The sequence below is a fragment of the Rhipicephalus microplus genome, unplaced genomic scaffold (assembly GCF_043290135.1).
Source record: "Rhipicephalus microplus isolate Deutch F79 unplaced genomic scaffold, USDA_Rmic scaffold_24, whole genome shotgun sequence".
NCBI classification, from domain to species: Eukaryota; Metazoa; Arthropoda; class Arachnida; order Ixodida; family Ixodidae; genus Rhipicephalus; species Rhipicephalus microplus.
The window spans coordinates 3,318,475-3,341,676 of record NW_027464597.1 but is presented as its reverse complement, the minus strand read 5'-3'; the positions used below and the strand labels follow the sequence as shown (position 1 = coordinate 3,341,676).

At 48.0% G+C, this 23,202-nt stretch overlaps 1 protein-coding gene across 1 annotated transcript in view; it reads left to right on the top strand.

The window, feature by feature from the left end:
* LOC142786485 (transcriptional regulator protein Pur-beta-like) overlaps positions 1-23,202 on the top strand; it is a 167,590-nt gene that overhangs the window by 46,983 nt on the left and 97,405 nt on the right. The window contains exon 2 of the mRNA XM_075884195.1: positions 16,418-16,471. Within this exon, the coding sequence (XP_075740310.1) occupies positions 16,418-16,471 (54 nt within the window). The remainder of the gene's footprint in view (positions 1-16,417; positions 16,472-23,202) is intronic.

Sequence of the window (23,202 nt, the reverse complement as noted above, 5' to 3'; positions counted from 1 at the left end):
ACGCATATCATGATTATCTTGTTTAACGTGTCATTTACCTTCGCCGTTCATTCACGTCACGTTATACGAAATTTGGTATATGTGGAGCTAGCGAAACGGCCGCGAGCGCATCATGAGTGTGGTATGTTGTCATGTTCTTAGATGATGTGCTTGTCAAGATTATCATGTTATATACCTTCGCCATCCAAATATGTCACGTAACACCAAATTCGGTATATGTGAAACTAGCGAAACGACCGTTAGCGCACTATGAGCGCAGCATGTAGTCATGTTTTGCAATACACGCATGTCATGACTATCATGTTCGGACGTGTCATTTACCTTTGCCGTCGGTTCGTGTCTCGTAATACCGAATTTGGTAGATGTGAAGCTGGCGAAATGACCGCGAGCGCACCATGAGCGTGGCGTGTAGTCATGACTTACATGACATGCATGCCATGATTTCCACGTTAGGGTCTGTCATTTATGTTCACCATACAGTCATGTCGTATGTTACCAGTTTTGCAATAAGTCGTGTGAACGAAATCGCGGCATGAGCAACAATACCATGAAATGTAAATACGAAAATTCATGACATAGATGTCATGATTTTCATGTTATGACTAGTCAAATATGCTCGTCATACAGGCATGTTATGCCATACCAAGCTTGGTATCGACAGCATTATTGGAACAGCCAGGAGAGCTAAAAGTCGTAAGATAGATAGATAGATAGATAGATAGATAGATAGATAGATAGATAGATAGATAGATAGATAGATAGATAGATAGATAGATAGATAGATAGATAAATAACCTGTTACGCTGAAAGTCGCTGAATTCCGATAATTTCGCATTTAAAACGAGAAAGTCAAGCTACTAAACTCCCGGCCGCGCCCGCTACTCCAATCAATGTCCACCAGCTCCCCTTCGAATTTGCGGTATGCTTCACCGCACGGCGTTGTAGCACTACGGCAAAGCTGACTTTCAAAGTGCGTTATAGTGCGGCAGCATCAAACGCACTTTCGGACGTGCAATTTGAGTCAACGGTCGAGACTTGAAAAAGTTTCTACGTCTAAAAGTTCAGATGTTGTCATACGTTGGGCCTAAGGCTTGGTCGCGTGAAAGCGCCTGAGTTTTCAAGCACGTCTGAAAAATTATTTTCATCACTAATATATTCGTTGGCACATCACGTCCGATAGTACAGTTTCTCACAACATTCTACCGTAATGATATTTTGCTTTTTTTATCATGCAACTCCTTTATATCAATTATCGTTTTCGTAAGTTACGTGGCACTTGAGTGTTGTTATACATGGGTTCGACTGTATATGAATATTGGTGGAAATGGAAAGAACGTGTATTAGAGTGACATATCTAAAGTACCATTTGTTTATCGCTTCAGATTTTAGTAGGCAAAAGTAAAGAAAAACGTGTACGTCGTCGAGCGCAACGGGAGAGCCTTGAAGTTTAAATATACAGTCGTTTACTTTACTCCACGAAGATAGGTGTTTTGATGCGCACCGGAATCAGTGCTCAATATTTGGACATGCATATTACTGTCGCTATATTTTGCGCATCATACGAGGGAACCCTAGCTGCACGCTCACTAGCGGCGCTCCTTTCGCGGTGGCTGATGTGTCGAGCCGCGTGGCGCATATGCGCAGCAAAACCGCGGCGCACCGACGGGAACCGCTCTCCCGCTCCCATCTCACGTTTAGCAGCGTGTGTGTTCGGCACACGACTACTAGTCGTCGCTGACCGAGAGAAAAAAAAATACCAATTGTTTCACGGCGTTTTATGCATAACCATTCCGTGCTTAGACACTTTCTAACTGGTGATCTTTCCGTTGCGCTAAGGAAAGCTGGTATCTCAAACACCTGTTGTAAATGTCTTCCTAAAAGAATACTGGAGTGAAAAGCCGAGTGGCAGGGGTGGGCACAGACAAGCGGCCATCTTCAAGCTTGTCTCGATTCTTGTTAACGTTTTTGCTGCCGTAAGAAAAATAAAAAAAAAACGTGCAGAATACATAGCCACCGTAGCCAAGACGATCTGCTTGGCCAATAGCCGATAGAACGAACACTTGCGCCGCTGGAAGGCGACAAACAAAACAAACAAAGGGAGTAAGAAGTGTGTCGCGTCTCTTTAGGTTTTCTAGAACGTGAAGCAGCCGATGCACACGTCATGCAGTTTGCGGTGCGCCCGCACACTGAAATGTCCGGTGCGTTTCACGTTTGTTCGCTTTAAAACACCGTCTCGCATGCCTCCATGCGGGCAAACAGCTTGCAAAGGAACTACCGCAGCCTCATGAAAGGAAACATCTCCGCCTGAGTTCGTTGCGGCTGATGCTGCTTATATACGCGTACACGGGCACAAAGGCGTCTGTTAGTTTGCATCATGGCGGACAGCACCGGCGCCCAGATGCCACTGAGGTGGAGAAAATACATTTCACGACAACGTTCCGTACTCCTGTCTTAGGTAAAGAGATGCATGTCTTAAAAAAAAGCTGCCTAATTAGCGTGTTTTCATGGAATGCGGGTGTAATTCAGAACGCCGAATGCCGCCTTCCAAGTAGTCTCTGGTGTAGAAAGTACACATTCGGTTGCTTGCGTTGGTGAATGTGTTTCTCCAACTCATTCGATTGCTTAAGTCCTTCGATTTTTGTGACATATATTGCTGTGTGGGAGCCGCATAATGTCATTGGATGCGAATGTCATTAAAACTTCCAGTTGGACAGCGGTATTAGTCGGTGCCACTGCCTACACCAAAATCAGACTACATTAAGGCTAGCTCTATTTAAAAATAGTAATAAAGAAATCCTTACATTGCTACTTGTTCACGTACTAATCTATAAAACTTTAAAGCTAGTGTTTGTTTTCTCCTTCTTTGAATAATCCCAGCCTTTGCGCAGCCTATTTGTTTTAGCACATTTATTTTTATGCCTCTGATTGCAAACGAGCGAGTTGGCTGGTGGGTGGGAGCTCGGCGTGATAAACGCCCCCATGATACTACTCCGCGCCCCGTGCAGAGGTCACGTGGTGGTGGAAGTGGTTAGAAGCGCCTGGTCACGTGACAGTGACGTGCATGCGTGGTACGCGCGTTCTTCGGGATTCTTTTATAAAGACAATAGTTTTTCTTGGGGACCTTGGACGCAAAAATTTTGGTCTGGCTGGCTGGCTGGCTCCCTGTCTGTTTGTACCTTTGTCTGTCCGCTGTTAACGGTGCCCTGAAAGGCACCAGGCGACACCCCAAACGGCCGACCGCGTCCGCAGCGCCCAACAATATTGCTGAAGATTCAGCATTCATACTTGCGCGATTGTCAGTTAAAGAACCAATTATCGCGCATATCTGAGGCACCATAACAACACGTCAATATTCTGTGTGTATGCCTTTATACCAGAAAAGGCATGCATAATTAATTCTAACGACCGAACAGCGTCACGCTGCGCTGACCATGCAACGCTTGCACAAAAAGGCAAGTGTTTCCAACACTTTGCTAAGACGACACGGTGGTGGCACCTACCCGTCCCCTTGCGTTCTACACCTTATCGCCTCCGAGACGGGCGCGCACGCCGCGCACTTCGTTTTCCAAGATAACTGCCAGATAGCGCTCATGTCTCACGTGTACGTGCATGCGCTCGTTCGCCTCCGCTGCACGCTCGAGGCGCTCTAACGCAGCGCCTCCAGAATACCATTCACCGATTTTCTCGCGCAGAATATCAAATAAACGTTTTGTTCACTCTCTCCAGAAGCAAGATTATGATCTTTCGATGACGTTTTCAGTGTGACATGCAGATACGGGGCCAATTTTTTTTTCTCTCTCTTTTGGCAGCGGCATAGCCTCGGCCACGGAGCCCTCTGCACACAAGGCACACAATTCTCCAGGTTCCCATGCCAAATATCTTGAAGGCAATATGAGTGTTTTGCGTACGGACGTAACGTACGTGCGGCCCTTCGAAGAAGACATGGCCCTCGCACAATTCAAGCGTGCGTGCCGGGCGGCACTACTTTATCGCGCTCTGGGACATGGCTGGTTATGCTGGCTCTTTCGGCTCTGGAGACGTTAGGACGGCATCGGAGCCGGAACACACACACACCCACATGCACACATTATATATAGTATAAGCGAGCCTCGGGACCGTAGTCGCTTTGCCAAGCCGAGTTGTGTGCTCGGGCCCTTCGGAGGAGGGCGCTCCGTTCGCGCACTTTCGGCGTTCACGAAGTCGCCGTCGGGGCAGAAAGAATTAAGGAATAAGGGTGAGGAGGAGACAGCCATCGTGTTAGGTTCGCCGTGCTTTGGTTTTGTTATAATTTGTCTGCTGCCTACGGTATGCGAGGGGCGGCGGCGATGCGTGCGTGCGTATGGTTGGGTCTACCCTCGCTGGTTTGGAGGGCGCTTCGAACCAGGTCCGGTTTGGTTATAAAGCGGCCGCTGACTCGGGAGACATCCGCTGAGATGTCTGCCGTGTTCTTCCCCTCTGCACTTACCTCTCCACCTTCCACCCCACCACTCGAATATATTTTTTTTTATTTCGTGGGTTGTAGGGTTAGGAACGGCAACTGATGGCATTCGGGCGTTTTTTTTTTCTCTCTCACTTTCTGCCTCGGCTAGTAAGGTGTTGTCTTTGGTGTAGTCAGGAATTTTGCGTCCGCCCACGGCATGCTTCCTGTACCGGCAATGCGCTCCAAGAAAGAAAAAAAAAAGAAGGAAATAAAGAAGTCTCTAAGCAATGTGTTGTTCGGTATGCGTTATCGCGTATGTGTTAGTGGTGTGAAACGCGTGCTTTTCTGTGCGTTGCACTGAGGAGAGAAGCAGCCGGCTGCAAGAGAGTTAGGCCTAAGAAGAGTCGTTACGCCATCGGCCAGGTTCCGTGATCTGCATTCACGCCAGAACTTGTGTGTGTTAAATACGAACGCATTAATGTCGGCGATGTTCGCACTCGTCTAAGCGATGTATGCGCCCGTGTTTCCTGCTAACTTGAACGCGTGACGTCATCGAAAACGCCATGTTGCGCGATTGCTATCTTCTGCATCATTGCGTGCGTTGCAGGGAAATGGCGGTTTTGAGGACGGCTCAGCTAACCAACTACGATGATGACATTATAGCTTTTAAGCAAGCTACGGGAACACGTTACGGAAAGGCGGCAATACGGAACTGGCTCGTAGCTGGTTTAGCTTGCTAAAAATATCTATTTTTGACGAGCTTTTTACAGAGTAAAAAGCTCGTCAGCTTGGATTTCATGGGACCGTAAAAGCTTTCCGAATTAACCGAGCGCCGTTTTATCTGAAGTATGAAAAAAGCAATACATAAATGTCTGCTACGTCTAAGTACGTTTTCATTTTGTTGATGAATGCATGAAACATTTACTTTGCATTAGAGCAGTGTAAAAGACGCACTTTTTGTTATTTGTTACTTTGTTCAGAATGGGAACGTGGCTCAAGAACCCCGTGTTTAAATTATAAACGTGCTTTGAAGCTCATAACACACGAACGGTGCCATTGTTGGTGGCGATCACAGTTTTCTGGAGACGCCCCGCCGCGGTGGTCTAGTGGCTAAGGTACTCGGCTGCTGACCCGCAGGGCGCGGGTTCGAATCCCGGCTGCGGCGGCTGCATTTGCGATGGAGGCGGAAATGTTGTAGGCCGGTGTGCTCAGATTTGGGTGCACGTGAAAGAACCCCAGGTGGTCTAAATTTCCGGAGCCCTCCACTACGGCGTCTCTCATAATCATATGGTGGTTTTGGGACGTTAAACCCCACATATCAATCAGTTTTCTGGAGACCCGCGGCGGTTTCGGCTGTCCGCGAATGTCGTTTTCGTACCTTCGCGTCGCACATATGCGGCATTTCGCGCTCGGCGTGGTCCAAGGAACGTCCGAATTAACCGATCGCTGCCGAACGGGACCAAATCAGCAGGAGTTTGATGCGATCAAGCAGTTGGCCGGGGCAGTGAACACGTCCGAATTGTCCGATTTTCCGAATGAACGAGGGCCGCATTAACGAGCTTTTACTTTATAAGATGCCTACGTGTCTATCAACTTAGAAAATTCGGGAAAGTTCGAATTTCCAGTGAGTTTGGACATGTCTGGAAATGTTGGAAAACCTGGCCTGGGTGATGTAGACTTACCTTGAAGCAGGCTATGTAACCGTCGCCAAAAATACTCTACGTTGAATCAATGCCTGCAGAGTTGTTCCTTTTTCTGCAATTACAGTAAACAGCAAAGCAGAAGGGTAAGAAAAAAAATAAATACTGTCAGGCCTGCGTGGAACGCGCAGCACAGTCGCAGTAAAAGCTGGAAGAGCGGCCTTTCTAGATCCCTTTTTAAACACTCTTGGGGCAACCACTACAAGCACACTGGCATAGCGCGGACTATGCGCCATGAATCGTAACTTTTGCGTAGCAGGCACTCGTTGACTTTGCCAATATTCGTCATTCTTCAGAGGAGCATGTTGCCGCTACCCAATACATACGCTTTTTGGCAGCGTAAACATACGGGACACGTAAAGACCGGGACATAAACACGCCTTTCACACGTTTTTTTTTTTTTGCTTTCTTTCCACATCTCGGGGAAGTTCTGCATGTATAGTTTCGTCTTCTTTTACTTTTTTTTTCGCCACGCGTTCCCGACATTTGCAAAAGATAAACTGAATTATGATCAGTACCACCCTCTCACTTATATAGTATCCCTCTATGTTGCCAGCTGTATTCAAGCCAACTTCGCACTGTTGGTGCCGAAGCCTTCTTCTTCTTCTCCTCCTCCCATGGCTCATACACAGTGCAGGGGATTGGCCGGGTAGTACGTTAATGTTTTCAGTATTTTCTTTGGTATACTACTCGTATAAGCTCAATTGAGTGAGATAACGAACTTAAGTAGGAAATATTAGTAACGAAATATTTAAAGGATGAAGAATTTAGCTCGGTATTTTTTTAGACTGACTGATGAATTCCTCTATGGCGTAGAAAACATCCCTGTGGCTGTAACCCAGAGAAGAGGCGCAAAAAAAAAAAAAGATCAACTGATTCTGATATTTACGGACCCATATATCGAAGAGGTAATGCTATGAATCTTCTCCATGACGTGAACCGCCCACAGGATATGAAGTAATCACTTGGAGTTTCTATTTTCTCTTCTACTATTTTTCTTTTCTCTCTATTTGTGGCTTGCCTTCTCTTTGTCTGTGTATTTATTTGTGATTTTACTTGCGTTACGGCAAGCGACGACAGGACATGACAGCCCGGGCCTCTAAATCCTCGGCACTTGATAACAAACACGCAAATACGCACACACACGCACTCGCGAAAAGTAAAGTTGTATTAGAAGCGTCATATGTAATAGTAATGAAGTAATCGCTATCGTTTGTTGAGATGTGCGATCCTCAAACTTGTCTCGAGTAGACCAACAGCACTGTAAGGTATGCGGGCATTGGGAGACGTTTACCGCACTCAAGTCGGAACACTGAGGGGCGAAGATCGCCGTATCGTTTATAGTACAGCCTTGCCTTCTTGTAAAAATGTCGTCCAATAGCGTCACTTTTAGGATGCGGTAGTTTCTAAACTCGGCGAGAAGCAACTATATTTGCGACACGACGGTCGATCTCGTGCCGGCTTCCCTATCGCATGGACGACGCTAATGGTGCGTATGAAGGGAGATACGTTTGAGGACTCGTTTCTTTGACAAAACGTTGGCGGGAAACCTGCCGATAACGAAGCCAAGGGAAGTATAGCGGATGGATCGTTCGGTTTCAAGTGTTTCCAAGTAGTTGTGACGTCTCTGGGTGGGAAGAAAATGAAGCGGGAAAAAGGACAACTCGCCTTCGGCAGTGGACCGAACCTGTGACCTTCGACTGACGCGGCTGGTGATCTTAAACCGAGACTGGGTAGTGCGCTTTGTGGTGTGTTTGTGTGCTTGCATGCAAACCACTGCAGCCAGTGCTGCTCGCAGCCATGACGAGTGTGGAGCACCCTTTTTTTATCAGTGTCAGCAAAACGGGAGCCATCTTGCGCACGAGTGTGCACGCTCTCCGCTCTTGCGCATCGTGTAGGAAATCTTGTTTCCTCTCACCTGTAATTCGCGGCTATGTCCAGAGATCAGAATATGTTCAGGGATCAAAAAAAGATTCACACTGCGAATGACGTGTGTGAACACTGAAACCTTTCAAAAGGTTTTTGTTTTGTAACGATACCTACGGTTTTACGTCCCAAAACTACGGCGGCAGGTTTCTAAGAGTCGCCGCATGGGAAGACTCCGGAAATTTAGCCATCTGGTGCTCTTTAACGTGCACGACATCGCGTGGTACTTCGCCTCCGTGGACTGCCGCTGCCGAGATCAAACAACCCGCGTCAGCGGCCGAGCAACGTAACCTCTATCTACACCACCACAGCGCGGGCTCCGAAGGTTTTCGTGCTTCGCAGCTTTTAATGCGCAGGCAAGTGGACCGAAATGACCCCAAGGTATAGTTAAGGAATGTACAGAGCTGGTCAAAATTTTTCTGGCCACTATTCCGTGTATTCGTATGGCAGCCTGTGGTGCTATTCTGGACTGTCTAATTCCGCCATATCGTCAAATTTTGTAATGGAAACATTTTGAGCCAATCAGAAAGGTCGTAGCAACTCACTTGGCCGATTAGCATCGATCAATGGTGGAATCTGACAGCGTGGCGGAATTCGACAATGTCCGGAATAGCACCCCTGGTCCTTGTAACTTTTGATCCCACCAGTACTTATACGCTTTGCGCATGCCTGGTAAATATACACGGTGCTTCTGGCAGCGTATGTACCCGCATTACGCCGAAGTGACTGAAAGTGTCCCGACATGTCATGTCACTGCACACGTCACGAAGCGGCCTTTGTACAGCGCGGGAAGGTTCCGATCGCTTCGTTGGCGTGCGTCTGTTGCTATACGCCCTTTACACGGGTCTTGCGTCCCTGGCTCGTTTCCGAGAACGGGGATTCTCTATGGGCGCGCAGTTCGGCTGTTTGTGCGGAGGCGGAGCGCCGAGGCGCTCGTATTGATCCGTTCGTCGCGGATTGGGCGGTTTATTTGTTTGCACAGTGGCCAGGGTCGACAAACTCGGCTAATTTCAGAATACCGCAAGAAGAAGAAGAACAATAGACGACTGTTGCTTAGGCCGGATTTAAATATTCAATAGAGCGCGGATCTTGTTCTGACATTGCGTACGATCTCCTCTGATAAAACATGGTGGCCTCCGTGTCCACGTCGTATTAGGCGAGTGCAAAACAGACCGCGTGACTGTTTGTATGAACGATTGATTGATTGATTGATTTATCGATTGATAGGTTCTCTTATGCTGGCTGTGTGGACGTAGAAGTGAGGGTCGTATATGCTTGTGGCAGGCAGGCTATGCGTCAGCCCTGAGTGCTGCGCAGGTAGGTGCTCAGTGCTGCTTGGGCGTAGTTGTAAAATACTTGTGTGTGTTTCAAGGCTAAATCCGTAGTTGTCTCACCAAACGCCGGGATTGACTGTCGCTGTCAGGAGTGGTGAAGAAAAAAAAAATGTTATGACGTAATCGTGTGGCGTCATAACGACGTCAGAAATCGGGAAAAGTTATGACGTCAGCATGGAGTAACTATGACATCGTGCGTGGCATGTGATTGCGCTATGACATAACACCGTCGCTTCATCGGTGGGCCGATCATGGAGGCAGTGGGAAACCACGGTACGTGACAAAACTTTCTCGGGGAGGCGGCGCAGGTTGAATTCATCGATAACGAAGAAGAGGAGGAAGAAGACGAAAAAGAAGATAAAATTGACTGTCAGTCTCGGGAGTGGTGCTGAAAAAATCACGTTATGACGTTATCGGGTGATGTCATGACGACGTCAACTCTCGTCTATGCAACTTCTTTTTTGGAAACCGAAATAATAGATTATTATTTTTATTATGTCGCCGGTACAGATTACTACGAAAAATACTTATTGTTATCCCATTTTCTAAGCTGGGGCTGAACTTGAGAGGTGATTATAGACTATACCATCGGTGCTTCGGCTTTGGGCTTCAGCCGCGATAAAGCTTTTGATGCCGTTTGTGCCTACCTTCGCGATACCTTGGAAATGTTGTAGGCCCGTGTGCTCAGATTTGGGTGCACGTCTTATCTGAACGGGAGAAAAACAATTATTGCACTCTTTTTTGTTTTATGTACGTTATTTTTCGCACAAATATTCAGTACCGAAAATGTCTCACTTAACATAATCGATTCTTAGCTGAACCCCCACCCCCACCCCCAGTCCGGATGAGCCATATTTGAGGCTTCCTCATCATCATCAGAAGGAGAATAAAAAGAAAAGACGAACGAGACGGACGTTGTCGCCTTCGAGTCGTCATAAGCAATCGCTCGAGGGCCCTGTAATCTTTTGTCTCTGGCCCGCCGCGGTGGGTCTAGTGGGTAAGGTACTCGGCTGCTGACCCGCTGGTCGCGGTATTTGAATCCCGGCTGTGGCAGCTGCATTTTCGATGGAGGTGAAAATGATGTAGGGCCGTGTTCTCAAATTGGGGGGCACGTTAAAGAACCCCAGGGGGTCGAAATTTCCGGATCCCTCCACTACGGGGTCTCTCATAATCATATGGTGGTTTTGGGACGTTAAACACCACATCTCGATCAATCAGTCTTTTGTCTCTAGTCGACCCGGTGTCTGTTCTGGAGAGCACGAGATGACCGTTTCGGCTGTGACCCCTGAGCCTGCGAGAGATGGACGCACCGGCTGTGACGTTCAATTTGACAAATCAACGGAATTCTTCCTGTTAATTGGCGTTTCCGTCGATACGTGAAATTCGACGCGAACTTTTTTTTTAATCCTAGAATCACAAAGAACTGAGCCATAGTCGGTTACGTATTCATTCTAAACATGATATGACGTGCGAACACGTGCACATGACGGATGTCAGGACGCCACACCCGTTACGTCCTGTTCCTTTCAGAAGGAACTTTTTAAAGTTTCGACAATACTAAAGTAGTCGTCGCTGTGTAGGCCGACAGTAACTCCTTGTCGAGATAGAGAGAGAAAAGACTTCATTGGTGGTGGTAGTGGTTAGAAGATGAGAACAGGCACCTAATTTCTGCAGCCCGGTCGGGAGCACGGTGCAGTGCCTGCGGGGAAGGGAAAAGGGAGAAAAGTGGAAAGAAGACAAAAGATTAAGTGAGCAGTGGCACGGTCGTCATCAGCACGAACAGCAGTCCGGAAGCAAGGGTAGGGGTGGCAAGGGGCCCGTCCTCAGCGGTAGAAAGGATCCTCCGTGGTGTAGGTGCCTGTGAATAAAGTCTTTTCTCTCTCTTTCTCGATAAAAAGTTGCTGTTGGCCTACACAGCGACGACTACTATCGAAACTGGCTCTGCAGTGGCATTTTCATGTTTCAATACTTGCCAGAAAGAAAAAAAATTCAGCCAGCTTCGCGCTGGTTGTTGCCGAACTTCAAAGCAATTGCAGAGCTGGGGAGCATTCTTTTTGTTTATCTTTGCTTTTTTTTCTCCTCTTTTTTTTCTATCCTCATTTCCTTCTTTTGTCTGTTTCTTCTCTCTTTTTATTTCTGCCTGCTTCCTTTTTTCCTTTTCTATTTTTATTCGTGGTTCTGCCCGCGTTACGCTAAGTTACGTGAGACGACGACAGCGTACGACAGTCCCCGTGGGGCCCAATAAGTTCGCCGCACCTAATCTAACCAGTGTGACGATTGCAGTTGACCACTGCTACTGTTTGAAATGGGACACACGAAAAAGAAAAACGCACGTTTAGATAGTACTCGAGTTGACAATGATATCGATTTGTTGACGAGCACATTTTTATTAGTGTCATTTCTTTTCCTGCATTCTTCGCGTGACATTCGAAACGTCCACATATTCTTTCTGCCTTACAATTGTTTCTTTTTTGTTGAGTATTGGGGCCAGTACGAGCATTTTATAATGGCTAGTGGTCGAATCAAACCAGTCAATGTGACATTTAGCTGTGTTTCAAAATACAAAAGAAAAGAAAAAAGAATAGTTTCGTTGCACAGGCGTAACTCGTCGTTCGGCTACTCCCGCCGAGTGTACACTGCAGCGTGGCCTGATCATGAAGCGAGTGTACACCTTCCATTTGCAAATCAGTTCTGGGGAAACCCGCAAGATGGCGGAAGGGTTAAGACCACGCCTCCTTTATTTCTTTCAAGGCCACTGAAAACGGGCGCTTGTCAACGGGAGCCGTCGGTCCGCCTTAGCTCAGGGAGTGGTCGTGATGCGATGCTATAGATGATGGTAAAGGCATGTAAAGGGGCTTTAGGTAGCGCTAGAGGGCTTAGATGCGCGCGCCCCCCACGGAGCAGAGGCGAACGAGCGCATCGAGGCCACGAAAACATCCGTCCCCGGGACCAAAGCTCAGTAAAGAATCTCGGGTAGCGTGGCGTCGCCTGCAGACCTTGTCTTACCCCGATCCATACATACTGGCCAAGATAGATCCCGACACATACGCACCACAGTGCAGGTTCTGCGTCAATAAAACAACCACCCTGTACCACACGGTATGGGAATGCTCACACAATACAACCCAGAGCACAACACAACACTGTAGGGTGGGAGGCAGCTCTGTCCAGCTCGGATCCGAAGACCCAAGAGGCCCTCGTGAGACGAGCGAGGATCCCGGCCTAAGGATCCCACTCACCGACATTCCTTCCTTGGTCGCAAATAAATGTGTTATTCTCTCTCTCTCGAAGCGCTTTCCCCAATGGATTTCCTAATATACACTAGAGGGAACTCTGACGCTGGTGTCTATGGGAGCTGCAACACACGGCGGTTCAGCGAGCATGGGAATGTTGGGTAGTACACAGATTGCTCTAATCTTCGTACTTCTGGCCTGCTTCTGGCTCCATGTGTGTTCGCGTGGCTTGGAGCTGTTTTCTTACAAAAAAAAAATCAACAAATGTTCAGCGGTGGCGCACCACTATCTTATTATTTTAGGCTTATTATTTCGAATCGGGTCACGAAGTTAAAAAGTATTCCCTCTTTCTTTCAAAACAAAACCGAAACCAACAACAAACATAGCTGCAAGTGTGCTTCGCCGCCCGCAAGTACGAATACTAGGCAAATCTGTGTACTACCCATCATTCTCATGGTCGCTGAACGATCGCAGTGCCAGAGTACTCTCTAGTTAATTTTAGGAAACTCTATGACTTTCCCCCGAACATGCGATAGACGTGTTTTCACGTCTGTCAGATTTGTTCTTTCGTCTTGCTTTTCTTTGCGACTCGAAGCAATGCCACCGCCGCGACACCGAGCAGCGCAAGCAGAAGCGTTGCAACGACGCCTCCTTATTGAATGATTTGGTGTGCCTCGATGTGCTCGTAGATTTGTTGCCCGCATAGCGCCACGAACGGCGACACGCTATCTCAAAACACGGTATCTTTCACAGAGCCAACGTGACTGCCATTACTGTGAACACGAGGAGTGCAAAACGCCGCCCTGAGGATCTGTACACAACTGAACAAAAAATTTACTTCACATGATTTTCGTCATTCTCTCCCCCGCGAAGCACATGTGAAGGCTAGGCGATGGGAGAGAGTAGCAGAGGGCTAAAGGTGAGGCTGGTGAACATCTGGATCGGGCGCATCTGGCTGGCATTGATTAAACGGAGCAGGCGTTGGTTAAGAAAGGGAATGCAAACGGGTGCTTGTCTTCTTTCTATTTCATACCTCTCCTCTGCATAATGGCCGATGACTAATGGGTCTGCACCAGGACGGCACCTGATGCATAGGCGTGCACAGTCTTGTATATCAAAGTCATGCGATCGCGTCTGGCTCGCTACCTGGCGGTGGCCCTGCTGCGTTTTCTTCGGTTGCGTGCCGTTGCCCTTAATGGAAGCGCACCGGCGACGCCAATACCCGACTACCGCAGTTGCGTGCACTGCGCTGGACGAGCAGTCGGCGTGGTTTCGTTAGCCGAGCGAGCGTGGAAGAAAGCCCGCGCGCTGCACGCTCTGATAATGGTTATAGTTAGTTAACGTGCATCGAAGCTCGTTGTATATATATATCTTTTCTTTCGCCTCGCTGCGTTCGTAACCAGCGCGCACGTCCGGGTTTGGGCGAGGGAAGAAAACGGGTGGTTGAGAGTGTGGCGGCAGACGTCTGTAGTTCGCTGCATAGAGTTGCCGACAATATTTATTATACCCGTCTCATACATCACGTGCTACGCTGTGGAGGCTCTAGTGAGACTTTTTGCAGTATGTGTGCCCGCATGCAGAAATAGTTTAACGATGAGGGCTGGGGCAACCCTGGCGTGGCGATGGTTCGGCTACTCCAGGAATGACTCGCATAGTACACCCACTGATGAGCGGCCTTAATTGCTCAAAACTGCTCCAAAAGAGAAATGCTGCTCCGTGCTGCTCTATATAAACTGTTCTTTTTGGTCGTAAGTGCTCCGGGCCTGTTCCGAAACGGTGTTTGAAAACTGAAAAGAATGAACGCTGTCTTGACCAACTGGCAATACTTTAGCTCGCCAGAAAAGATTATGTATAGTATCATCACATGTGTAGCTCTATCGGCTCTGATCTCATTTGTGCAACTGGCATATCGAGCGTATAGCTTATTTGACAGTTTTTTTATTCGTTTTGTGAAGTTGACTTGCAGGTTATTTATTTAGCTGGAACCCGAAAATGACCAAGATTGCTTTGATCTCGTACCGATCGTTAAACTGTTGCTTTGGCAACAGTTATATGTGACACCCAGCTTTGTCGGTTTGATCTCATTTCTGACGCAAGTACTGGCATTTGAAATGTATAGCTTATTTCACGGAGCGTTTAATAACCAACCATTTTTAATTGTTTTAATTTAAATTAATGAATAACATACGGGCTCCAACGTTTCAAAACCACGATAAAATCACGAGAGACCCTGTAGTGGAGGACTCCAGTAATTATGATCACTTGGGTTCTTTAACATGCGCATAAATCTAAATGCTCGTGCGAGCACTCGCGCCTCCATCGAAACTGTGGCTGTCGTGGCCGCGATTCGATCCCACAACGTGCGGGCCAGCCAGTCGTGTTCACTATTCGAAATTCACGCGTGATGTCTCTGAAATGTCCTTCGTGATTGATATTTATGAAGCAATACGGTGACGCTTTTGAACTCCAGGAGTTGTACGGAATATCCTGCCACCTTCACACGAAGCTCCTCAAACTGCTTCAAGTTAGCATTTCTACCGCTCCGAATGTGACTGTTCCAAAGCTGCACTTCTCTGCTCCGAAATTCGCTCCCAAAAAGTGTAAAGTCGCCTCTGCCACTGTACACGGGATGCGCCCAATCTTCATTATTTGCGGCTTCGAACGCAGTCACGTCTTTGTTTTCATAATTGGGGTCCGGCCGGCTTTCGATTCGTCTGAAAGAACGGCTCATTTTGAACTTTGCGAGCTGGCGATAGTTATATAGCGCGAGAACAGAACGACGACACAGAGACAAGGACACGAAGGTCGTCGTACTGTTCTCGCGCTATAACTATCGTCATGTCATACCAACCAGCCCAAGCTGCCACACTTCTAACTTGCGAGCTGATTTGAAATGGTAGGCCTCAACTGGTGAGTGGGACCGCTAAACTTTCGCTTCAAGTTCGTTTTGCGGCGAAGCGGCTGCGAGCCGAAAAGAACGAAGCTTAGACGAATCCGCGTATCACCCGTGGTTCCCGTGCTGCTGACTGAAGCGTTCTGTGCTGCAGCTCCCGTTGAGAGTAGCGCCAGATTTCCCTTTTGTGTACGATTCTGAAACTCTGCGGTTGGTTGCACGGCTGAATAACAGCAGCTCTAATACAGGGGCCCGTGTCCCCTAAGCTCGCGATGCTGTCGATATTGCCGCGCGTGCTTTATTTATTTTATTTATTTTTGTGCAATCGACTCGCTACGAATAAACTTCTGAAAAACAGCGCTGGACACAGGAAGAATTCGACAAGACCAAGCTCTGAATAACAGCAACGAGTTCTATTTTGTCACTGCGGTGTATATTTTCGAAAAAAAAAATGAACGAAAATGATATGAAGGCAGCAACTCCTCACGACACATGAGCTAAGATTGGTCAAGATACTCGTGCTTCTTCTTGAGCAGGTCTATGGTGGCGATATTTATGAATGGGTCATTGCGCGTGTTAATCACGAGGACCTCGAATGTTTTGAAGTATGCAAAAGTTCATTAAATGAGCCGATTTGGCTGGCTGTTTCCGTGAAAGTCGATACGCTTTTTCCTTGGGGTGTCTCTTGTGACGACTATTTGCTTGTTGGTTTGGTGGCATTGCGAAACTCTTAACGCTACCGTACCAATGTGCACATACTAACAGGGTTGTGACCTATTCGACGAGCCCTTTCTCTGTGATGGTCGGTGGTTGCAGCAACTTTTTGTTTCTGTTACTGCAGTATTATCACAAATGAGATATCATATCGCTTGTGCAGTACTAATTTTCTCTGTATTTTTTTTGCCACACAGGTAAATCCGCAGGGCACGGGTCCTCCAGTGAAGATGACGGCGCTTCGGAAAACGGTCAGTCTGCATGTTCAGCCCTGTCGCAGCTTGTAAACTTAGCGCGCGAAAAAGAAAAAAAAAAGAAGTAATTAGTACGAAGCGAGCTGGGAAAAGATGGAGTGTGTGCACTCAAACGCAACCGGCGCAACTCGGCTTGAGAGTTTCGTCATTTGCGCAAGCAACTTGTCATCGGGATAACTAACTTTCGCGAGTCAGGTATAGTCCGAGCTTACAGAAATGACTCGGGAGTCTGCAGAGCATGATCGCCGGCAGAGCACCGTTGGTTTCGCATCGTCGTATCGGTCCTCCTTTCTAAAGCGGGGCTGCCTAAGTTTGGGCTTTGTATTCAGGTATTCGCCCCAGAATGTGTGCTGCTAGAATAGCGTAGCCATGTATTGTCTGGGAAAGGCAAGTGGGCGACGCGAAAGTGGGAAGCAAGAAAGGGTAGAGAGAGAGGCCGAAGCTTGGCAAAGCGTTTCACAGTTTTGGAGCTGGTCGGAAAGAGAAGTGAGAGTGATGAGGGGGCAAATGAGGAAAAAAAGGAGGCAAATTAAAGCCATCTACAGTGTAGGCATAGGAAGAGGTTGGAAAGAGTAGTTGGGTTATTGAGTTTATGCACCGCGTACAGTTTTATACCAAATGGTTGGTACAGAAGACAAAAAAAAAAAAAAAGCTGCATGAAACAACTTGAAAATGCCTCACGTTCCGATGTTAACGTTGGCAACAAGGCGGCAAACGCAAAGTAAATTTCACGAAAATTTAAACCAGCGATGCAGCGTGCTGTACCTAAAAAGAAAGAGGAAGTTATACAAACAAGGCACCTTCAAAATAGAACTCAGCGCAGCTGCCGTGCCAAATTTCACCGCCGCAGGAGCCCAGTGCGAGCGACGAACAACCGACGCTTCTACCGGAAGTACAAAAGCGAGGTTTGAACGTTTTGGTGCTGGAGTTCAGAGATTATTGTATTATCTGTGACAGAACTGGTCTTGTTATTTTTTTTTCCTTTTTTGACAGTGAGACTGTATATATGGATAGGTCCAGGTTGGAAAGTGTGGTGTTGCGTGAGTGCGTATAGACTCGCGGATGAGCAATTTACCGTATGTCATCTCAAACGCTGGCCGAACTTGCACTGGTTTCTCTTCATTCGGGTTTGTCAGCACATTCATGTACAACTAGGCCTGACACCCGACGCAACACGAATCGCTACCCGTAATACTCTTAATCCGTTCTTGATATTCTCTAAAGGAGCATCACTAGACATCTGAATGCGCTTCCATCGATCCCAGCTTGGGATAAACACCGGGACGGCACGTTGTAGCTTCACTCGTTAACCATCTAAATGGAGTAAATGCCCTAGATTTTTTAGATGTGGAACATGTCTCGCTCGGGGGCATGGAGGAACAAAAAGGAAGGAGGCAACATTACGTCACACGAGTGAAGCCCACTTTGCCGGCCCAACACGTGATCAAAACGTCAGAGCTTGCGGTAAGCTTTAGTATACTCTCGGCGCTGTTCAGTCTTTGAAACACCTGCGTGAGCCGGTTAGTCTGCGCCGAACCAGCGCATTTTGATTAAAAGCTACCGGGTGCCGTACTCCGAAGTCTCGTTGCTGGCGCGATTTTGCGCAAAATGTCACGTGTTGGGCCGACAATGCTGGCTTAGAAAGGGCACGGCTTGTCAAAGTGTAGAGCGTTCAGCGGCGCGCATTCGCGCCCTCGACGCAACAATGAGCTCCGCGTCTGCGAACGGCGGTGCTTTGTTTGTCGTTGGTATACTTTTGTAGCTGCAAGCGCAGTATATACCTTCAGCGATTTGCGCGCAAACGTAATCACACTCGTCTGTAGGGCAGTGGAACGCGTGGCTGGAGACTCCGTTGCCCGCAGCTGTTACTTCACATTAGCTTCCAATTATGCTTGAATTATAGCAGAAGCGTGCATGCGGTGTGGCCGTATGTTACTTATTGTTTCAGCATCGCTATGCGCATATTTGTTTGCCGAAAACGTCAATTAAAGCGGCCGGCTTGGCGCTCTAGACAGGTGTGACCGTACCTTTTTTTCGTCCATCTCCCCCGTGAATGGCGCTCGCCCATTGAAGCGCGTCTATCCGTCGACCAGCGATATGACGCGCAAGGTGCGTACTGGCCCCCACCACCCGCTTTCTCCATTACCTCCTGTCTGGTTGTTATGGTTAATGGTTTCCGCGGCTGAGTAATGGAGGTGAGCTGTCGTTTCGGGTGTATATGCTTCCTCTTCGCACTCCGTTTCTTTCTCGCTTCTGCGACGAAGACACAGCGAAAGGAGCAAAACTAACGCACAGACAAACGAGCGTGCAATGAGCTGATCGCCCATGGTGTAAACTGCGCGCCTTTAATTTTCGCAGTAAACCATTATGTGCCGCGCAGGCCGGTTCATTTCCTCTATTCAGTCGGCTGAGGCATCGTAAAGTGATGAATGGTCGCGGGGAATTACGCGGTTCTGATTAGGCAATGAGAAAAAAAGCCAATAGAGGCCTCCTAAAGAAACTCGGTCATGCTGTGTGTTTTTTTTTCTTTTTTTGAAAGGGGGGGGGGGCATTGTCGCGGAAAAAAAAATGCGCATGGAGACAACGCGATATTGCACAAATGTGTGGTGACGCATGTGAAATGTCGATCATTACGGGCATCAGCGCGGAAAAAGTTTTTTTTTTCTTATTGTGGTACGGTATCGGAATTTGGGCGGGCGCATTTGGTATGTTCGCGGTCAACCGGCGCAAAAACTACGCAAGTGCAACACAGACGTGGATTGGACTTGCGACCTCATAATCGTTGTCGCGCTTTTTGACACGTTCGCTCATGCACGCATTCTCTGACTCTATACGTCTTAAGGTGCAAGGGCCAACGGTGGCCAAAGAGCAGGTATTCTCAGACCATGAATGGTAGTTAACCGCTATTTCTTCGGAGAAAGGTATATAACTGCTGCTTATTACGGGCACTTAACTACCGAGCAGCACACTGGAGAGGCTTACGAATTCAACTTCAGTTGAGGATGACGTGGAAAGGAAAAGGATAGGACAGGGAGACGGCAGAGTGGGTCAGGGAGGAAACGAATGTTAAGGACATATTAGCCGAAATCGAGAAGAAATGAACCGAGCACGTAGCGCGTAGGCGAGATAACCGCGCTGCTCATCAGAAGCGACACACTAGATTCCAAGAGAAGGCAAACGCGTGAGGAGAAGACATGAGGTTAGGTGGGCAGGGGAGATCAAGAAGTTTGCGGTGATAACGTGACAGCACGAAGCGCAGGACCGGGTTCATTGGCTAAACATGGGGGAGGTCCTGCAGTGGGCGTAGTCAGGGTGATGATGGTGGTGTTGTTCTTCGTGTTTAGGATCTGATATAGTTGAGTTATTATTCTATAATTTGAATGGAGGCCTTCTACCATTGTATCGCCTGCCTAATCCGGCACGTAGGAGGCTCACGAATGGACAAAAAAAGTATCAGTAGATGCTAGCCCATACCCTGTACGAAATGCTCACACTGCTGTCGTTATTAATGCGTGCACTGTCATAACCAACAATATAGCGAAGGCTGAGGAGGTTGCCAGAACCATGGCTATCACCTCCAACAAACACACATTCATACTGAGCGATTCGCAAGTAGCTATCATAAATTTCATGCAAGGACGGATTTCACAACAAGCGCTCACAATCCTCGTTAACAGCCAAGAAGTGCAAAAAAGTAGATGAACCCAAATACCTAGTATGGTTCCCGGCGCACTCAGAGACTTATACATTCAATCCGAACGAGACGGCTTCTGAGTTGTCGCGGCTCGATAAATAACCCGCCGCGCAACCCAACCAATTCGCTCGGCGATCATCCCCGGTGCCGTCGACGTACCACACAAAGACCGATTTACGTGCTACACAGAATATACACAACAGTATACAGAGAAGCAACGCGCGTCTTTCCCGCACCTCACCCGAGTCTAGACAGGCAACAAGCATCTCAGTACCGACAGCTACAGACTAACTCCTACCCGAATCCTGTGCACCTTCACAAGAGCTACCCACACTTACACTCGGACAATAAATGAAAAGTATGCATAACAGAAAGGACGTCTTTAAACACACATTGTGGGAATGTCTCAACATAACATGTTCTCTGGAGGCCCCCCGGCAGCGGTAGCGGCTGTGTGCTGCTCAACTCGGACGTCCAAGACCAAAAATGGGCTATCCAGCCAGTGAGGCTGTACGGAGACAAGGTCGCCTGGCTGTTAGCTTCCTGTGCGCTCTAGCCCGGATCACAAATAAGCCGGATCATGAAATAATGTATATTCACTCACTCACACAGTCCATGAAGGCATAATCCTTGTAAGTATACTGATGGGCTCTGATGGATGTCTGTCCCTCATGGTGATAGATGATTCGTGCGCGTAAGCCGCACAAGCGTGTACGCGGCTACGCGAGATGGCAGCCTTGCGGTCGAGCTGGCGGTTCGTCATAACGTGGTCGGCCAGTCGTCGCGGGGATTACGCGCTTGTCGTGCGGTCCTCTCGGTCGCGTGTTAGGCGTGTGCGCCAGAGCCGCGTGCTATTGTGGTGTACAATAGATGGACGCTGCGGTATGGCTCACTTGTAGAGTAGGATTGCTTTTATGTCGAGTTCCTAGGAAGTCGGTGTGACAGCTGAACGGGGCTTGTCACTGGGTGGGAGGGGATTATGGGCCCCGGACGAAATCGCGTCGTGTACGTGGGGACCAACAGGCCCGTTTTTTGGTGTGGTATGCGCATGTGCACAGAAACAAATCAATTCATAGCGGACTAGTGCGGAATGCTTCGACACACACACACACACACACACACACACACACACACACACACACACACACACACACACACACACACACACACACACACACACACACACACACACACACACGCACGCAGAAAGAGAGAGAAAGATAGATAGATAGATAGATAGATGGATAGATGGATAGATAGATAGATAGATAGATGCCAGGCACGAGATACACGAGCGTCGTCGTCTTTCCTCTCGCTAGCGCAGAGCTGGCGCTGATGTGCACCGGTACAATACGAATATCTGTTTTTCAAATCGTATAGTGTCGTCAAACTTTCGTTCGCCGTGTTTCACCGATAAATAACCACTTCAAACAAACACGCAAACACGCACGCACGCTTGTCAGTACCAACATGGTGTTGATCACTCGATCACTGACCAGACGCTGTCGATATTAAGGAAGCTGAACCGAGAGGTCATTCGCTGTGATTCCCCCACCCCACCCCCCCTTCTCCCGTCTGCCCCTGCGCTTCCCATCGCCTTTTTTCCAGACGCTCGTTTGATTCTCTACCTACTGCTGTTTTCTGGATCTGTAACTTGTCTGGCCTCCGCGAAGGAGCGTGCTTGTTCCGACGAGCCCGACGCTTTTCGCTCCCCTCTTTCGACACCCCCTGTATAAACCGAGACGGATTTCTCTCCTCCTTCGATGCTCCCCTCTCTCTTTTCTCATGTCTGGTTTCCGACTCCTCTCCCTCGCGCGCGCGCTCACACCGGCAGACTTTCGAATCAATCTGCCCATTTCTCTCTCACCCTATGCCTGTCTCCCTCTGGCAAACGCCAGTGGTGCGATTTGGTCGTCTTCCGCGTTTTTCATTTCCTCCTCTCATTAAGACTCTTCTCTCCTCCTCATCGATTTCTACCCCATGGGAGGGGAATGGGGACACCCTCTCTTAGTTTCGAATCCTTGGGGGCGATACGCTCCTTGCCGGTACTGATGCTGATGTAAACTTACCCAATATTTCACATTGTTATTTAAAGAGGAATAATAATAATAATAATAATAATAATAATAATAATAATAATAATAATAATAATAATAATAATAATATGAATATGAATAATAATAATAATAATAAATTGCTGGTTTTCTGCGTCCTAAAACCAAGGTACGATTGAGGGACTTAGAGGAGGGATCCGAATATTCCTTGGTTTCTTTGGTGCGCACCTAAATCAATATTTTCTCATTGTATTTTTTATGTTTATTGGTTACTTTTTTATGTCTATCGCTTACGTGCCGTTCAACCCAAGAACGAATGCCTAGGAGGTGTGGCATAACGGCAGCAAAAAAAAAAAAAGTAAAGACGTGGACAAGGCAAGCGTGAACATTGCAGCGCACGTGTATAGTCCACCCAGCAGTCGTTTGAACATCGAGACTGACCCTGCAAGGAGCAGTCGCGCGGTGTATGGCAGAGCTAAGCATTTTTGCGTAACAGCTTCGCGTGCTAAGTTCAAAGGCGCATCGCAACCGCCGCGAGGCTCAGTACTCAAGCGAAATTTCAGTTACCCATTGGTGTAGCGCGGAGAACAAAAATTAGTACTTTGCCCCGCCGCGGTGGTCTAGTGGCTAAGGTACTCGGCTGCTGACCCACCGTTCGCGGGATCGAATCCCGGCTGCGGTGGCTGCATTTCCGATGGAGGCGGAAATGTTGTAGGCCCGTGTGCTCAGATTTGGGTGCACGTTAAAGAACCCCAGGTGGTCGAAACTTCCGGAGCCCTCCACTACGGCGTCTCTCATAATCATGTGGTGGTTTTGGGACGTTAAACCCCACAAATCAATCGAAAGTTTGTACTTTGTTTCATTGGTGATGCCGAAAAATATTTCCTTTGCGATTTGCGAGACAGATATTCGTATTGTACCGGGTCCTGGTGCACATCGGCGCCGCTTCTGTGCCAGCGAGAGGAAAGACGACAACATTC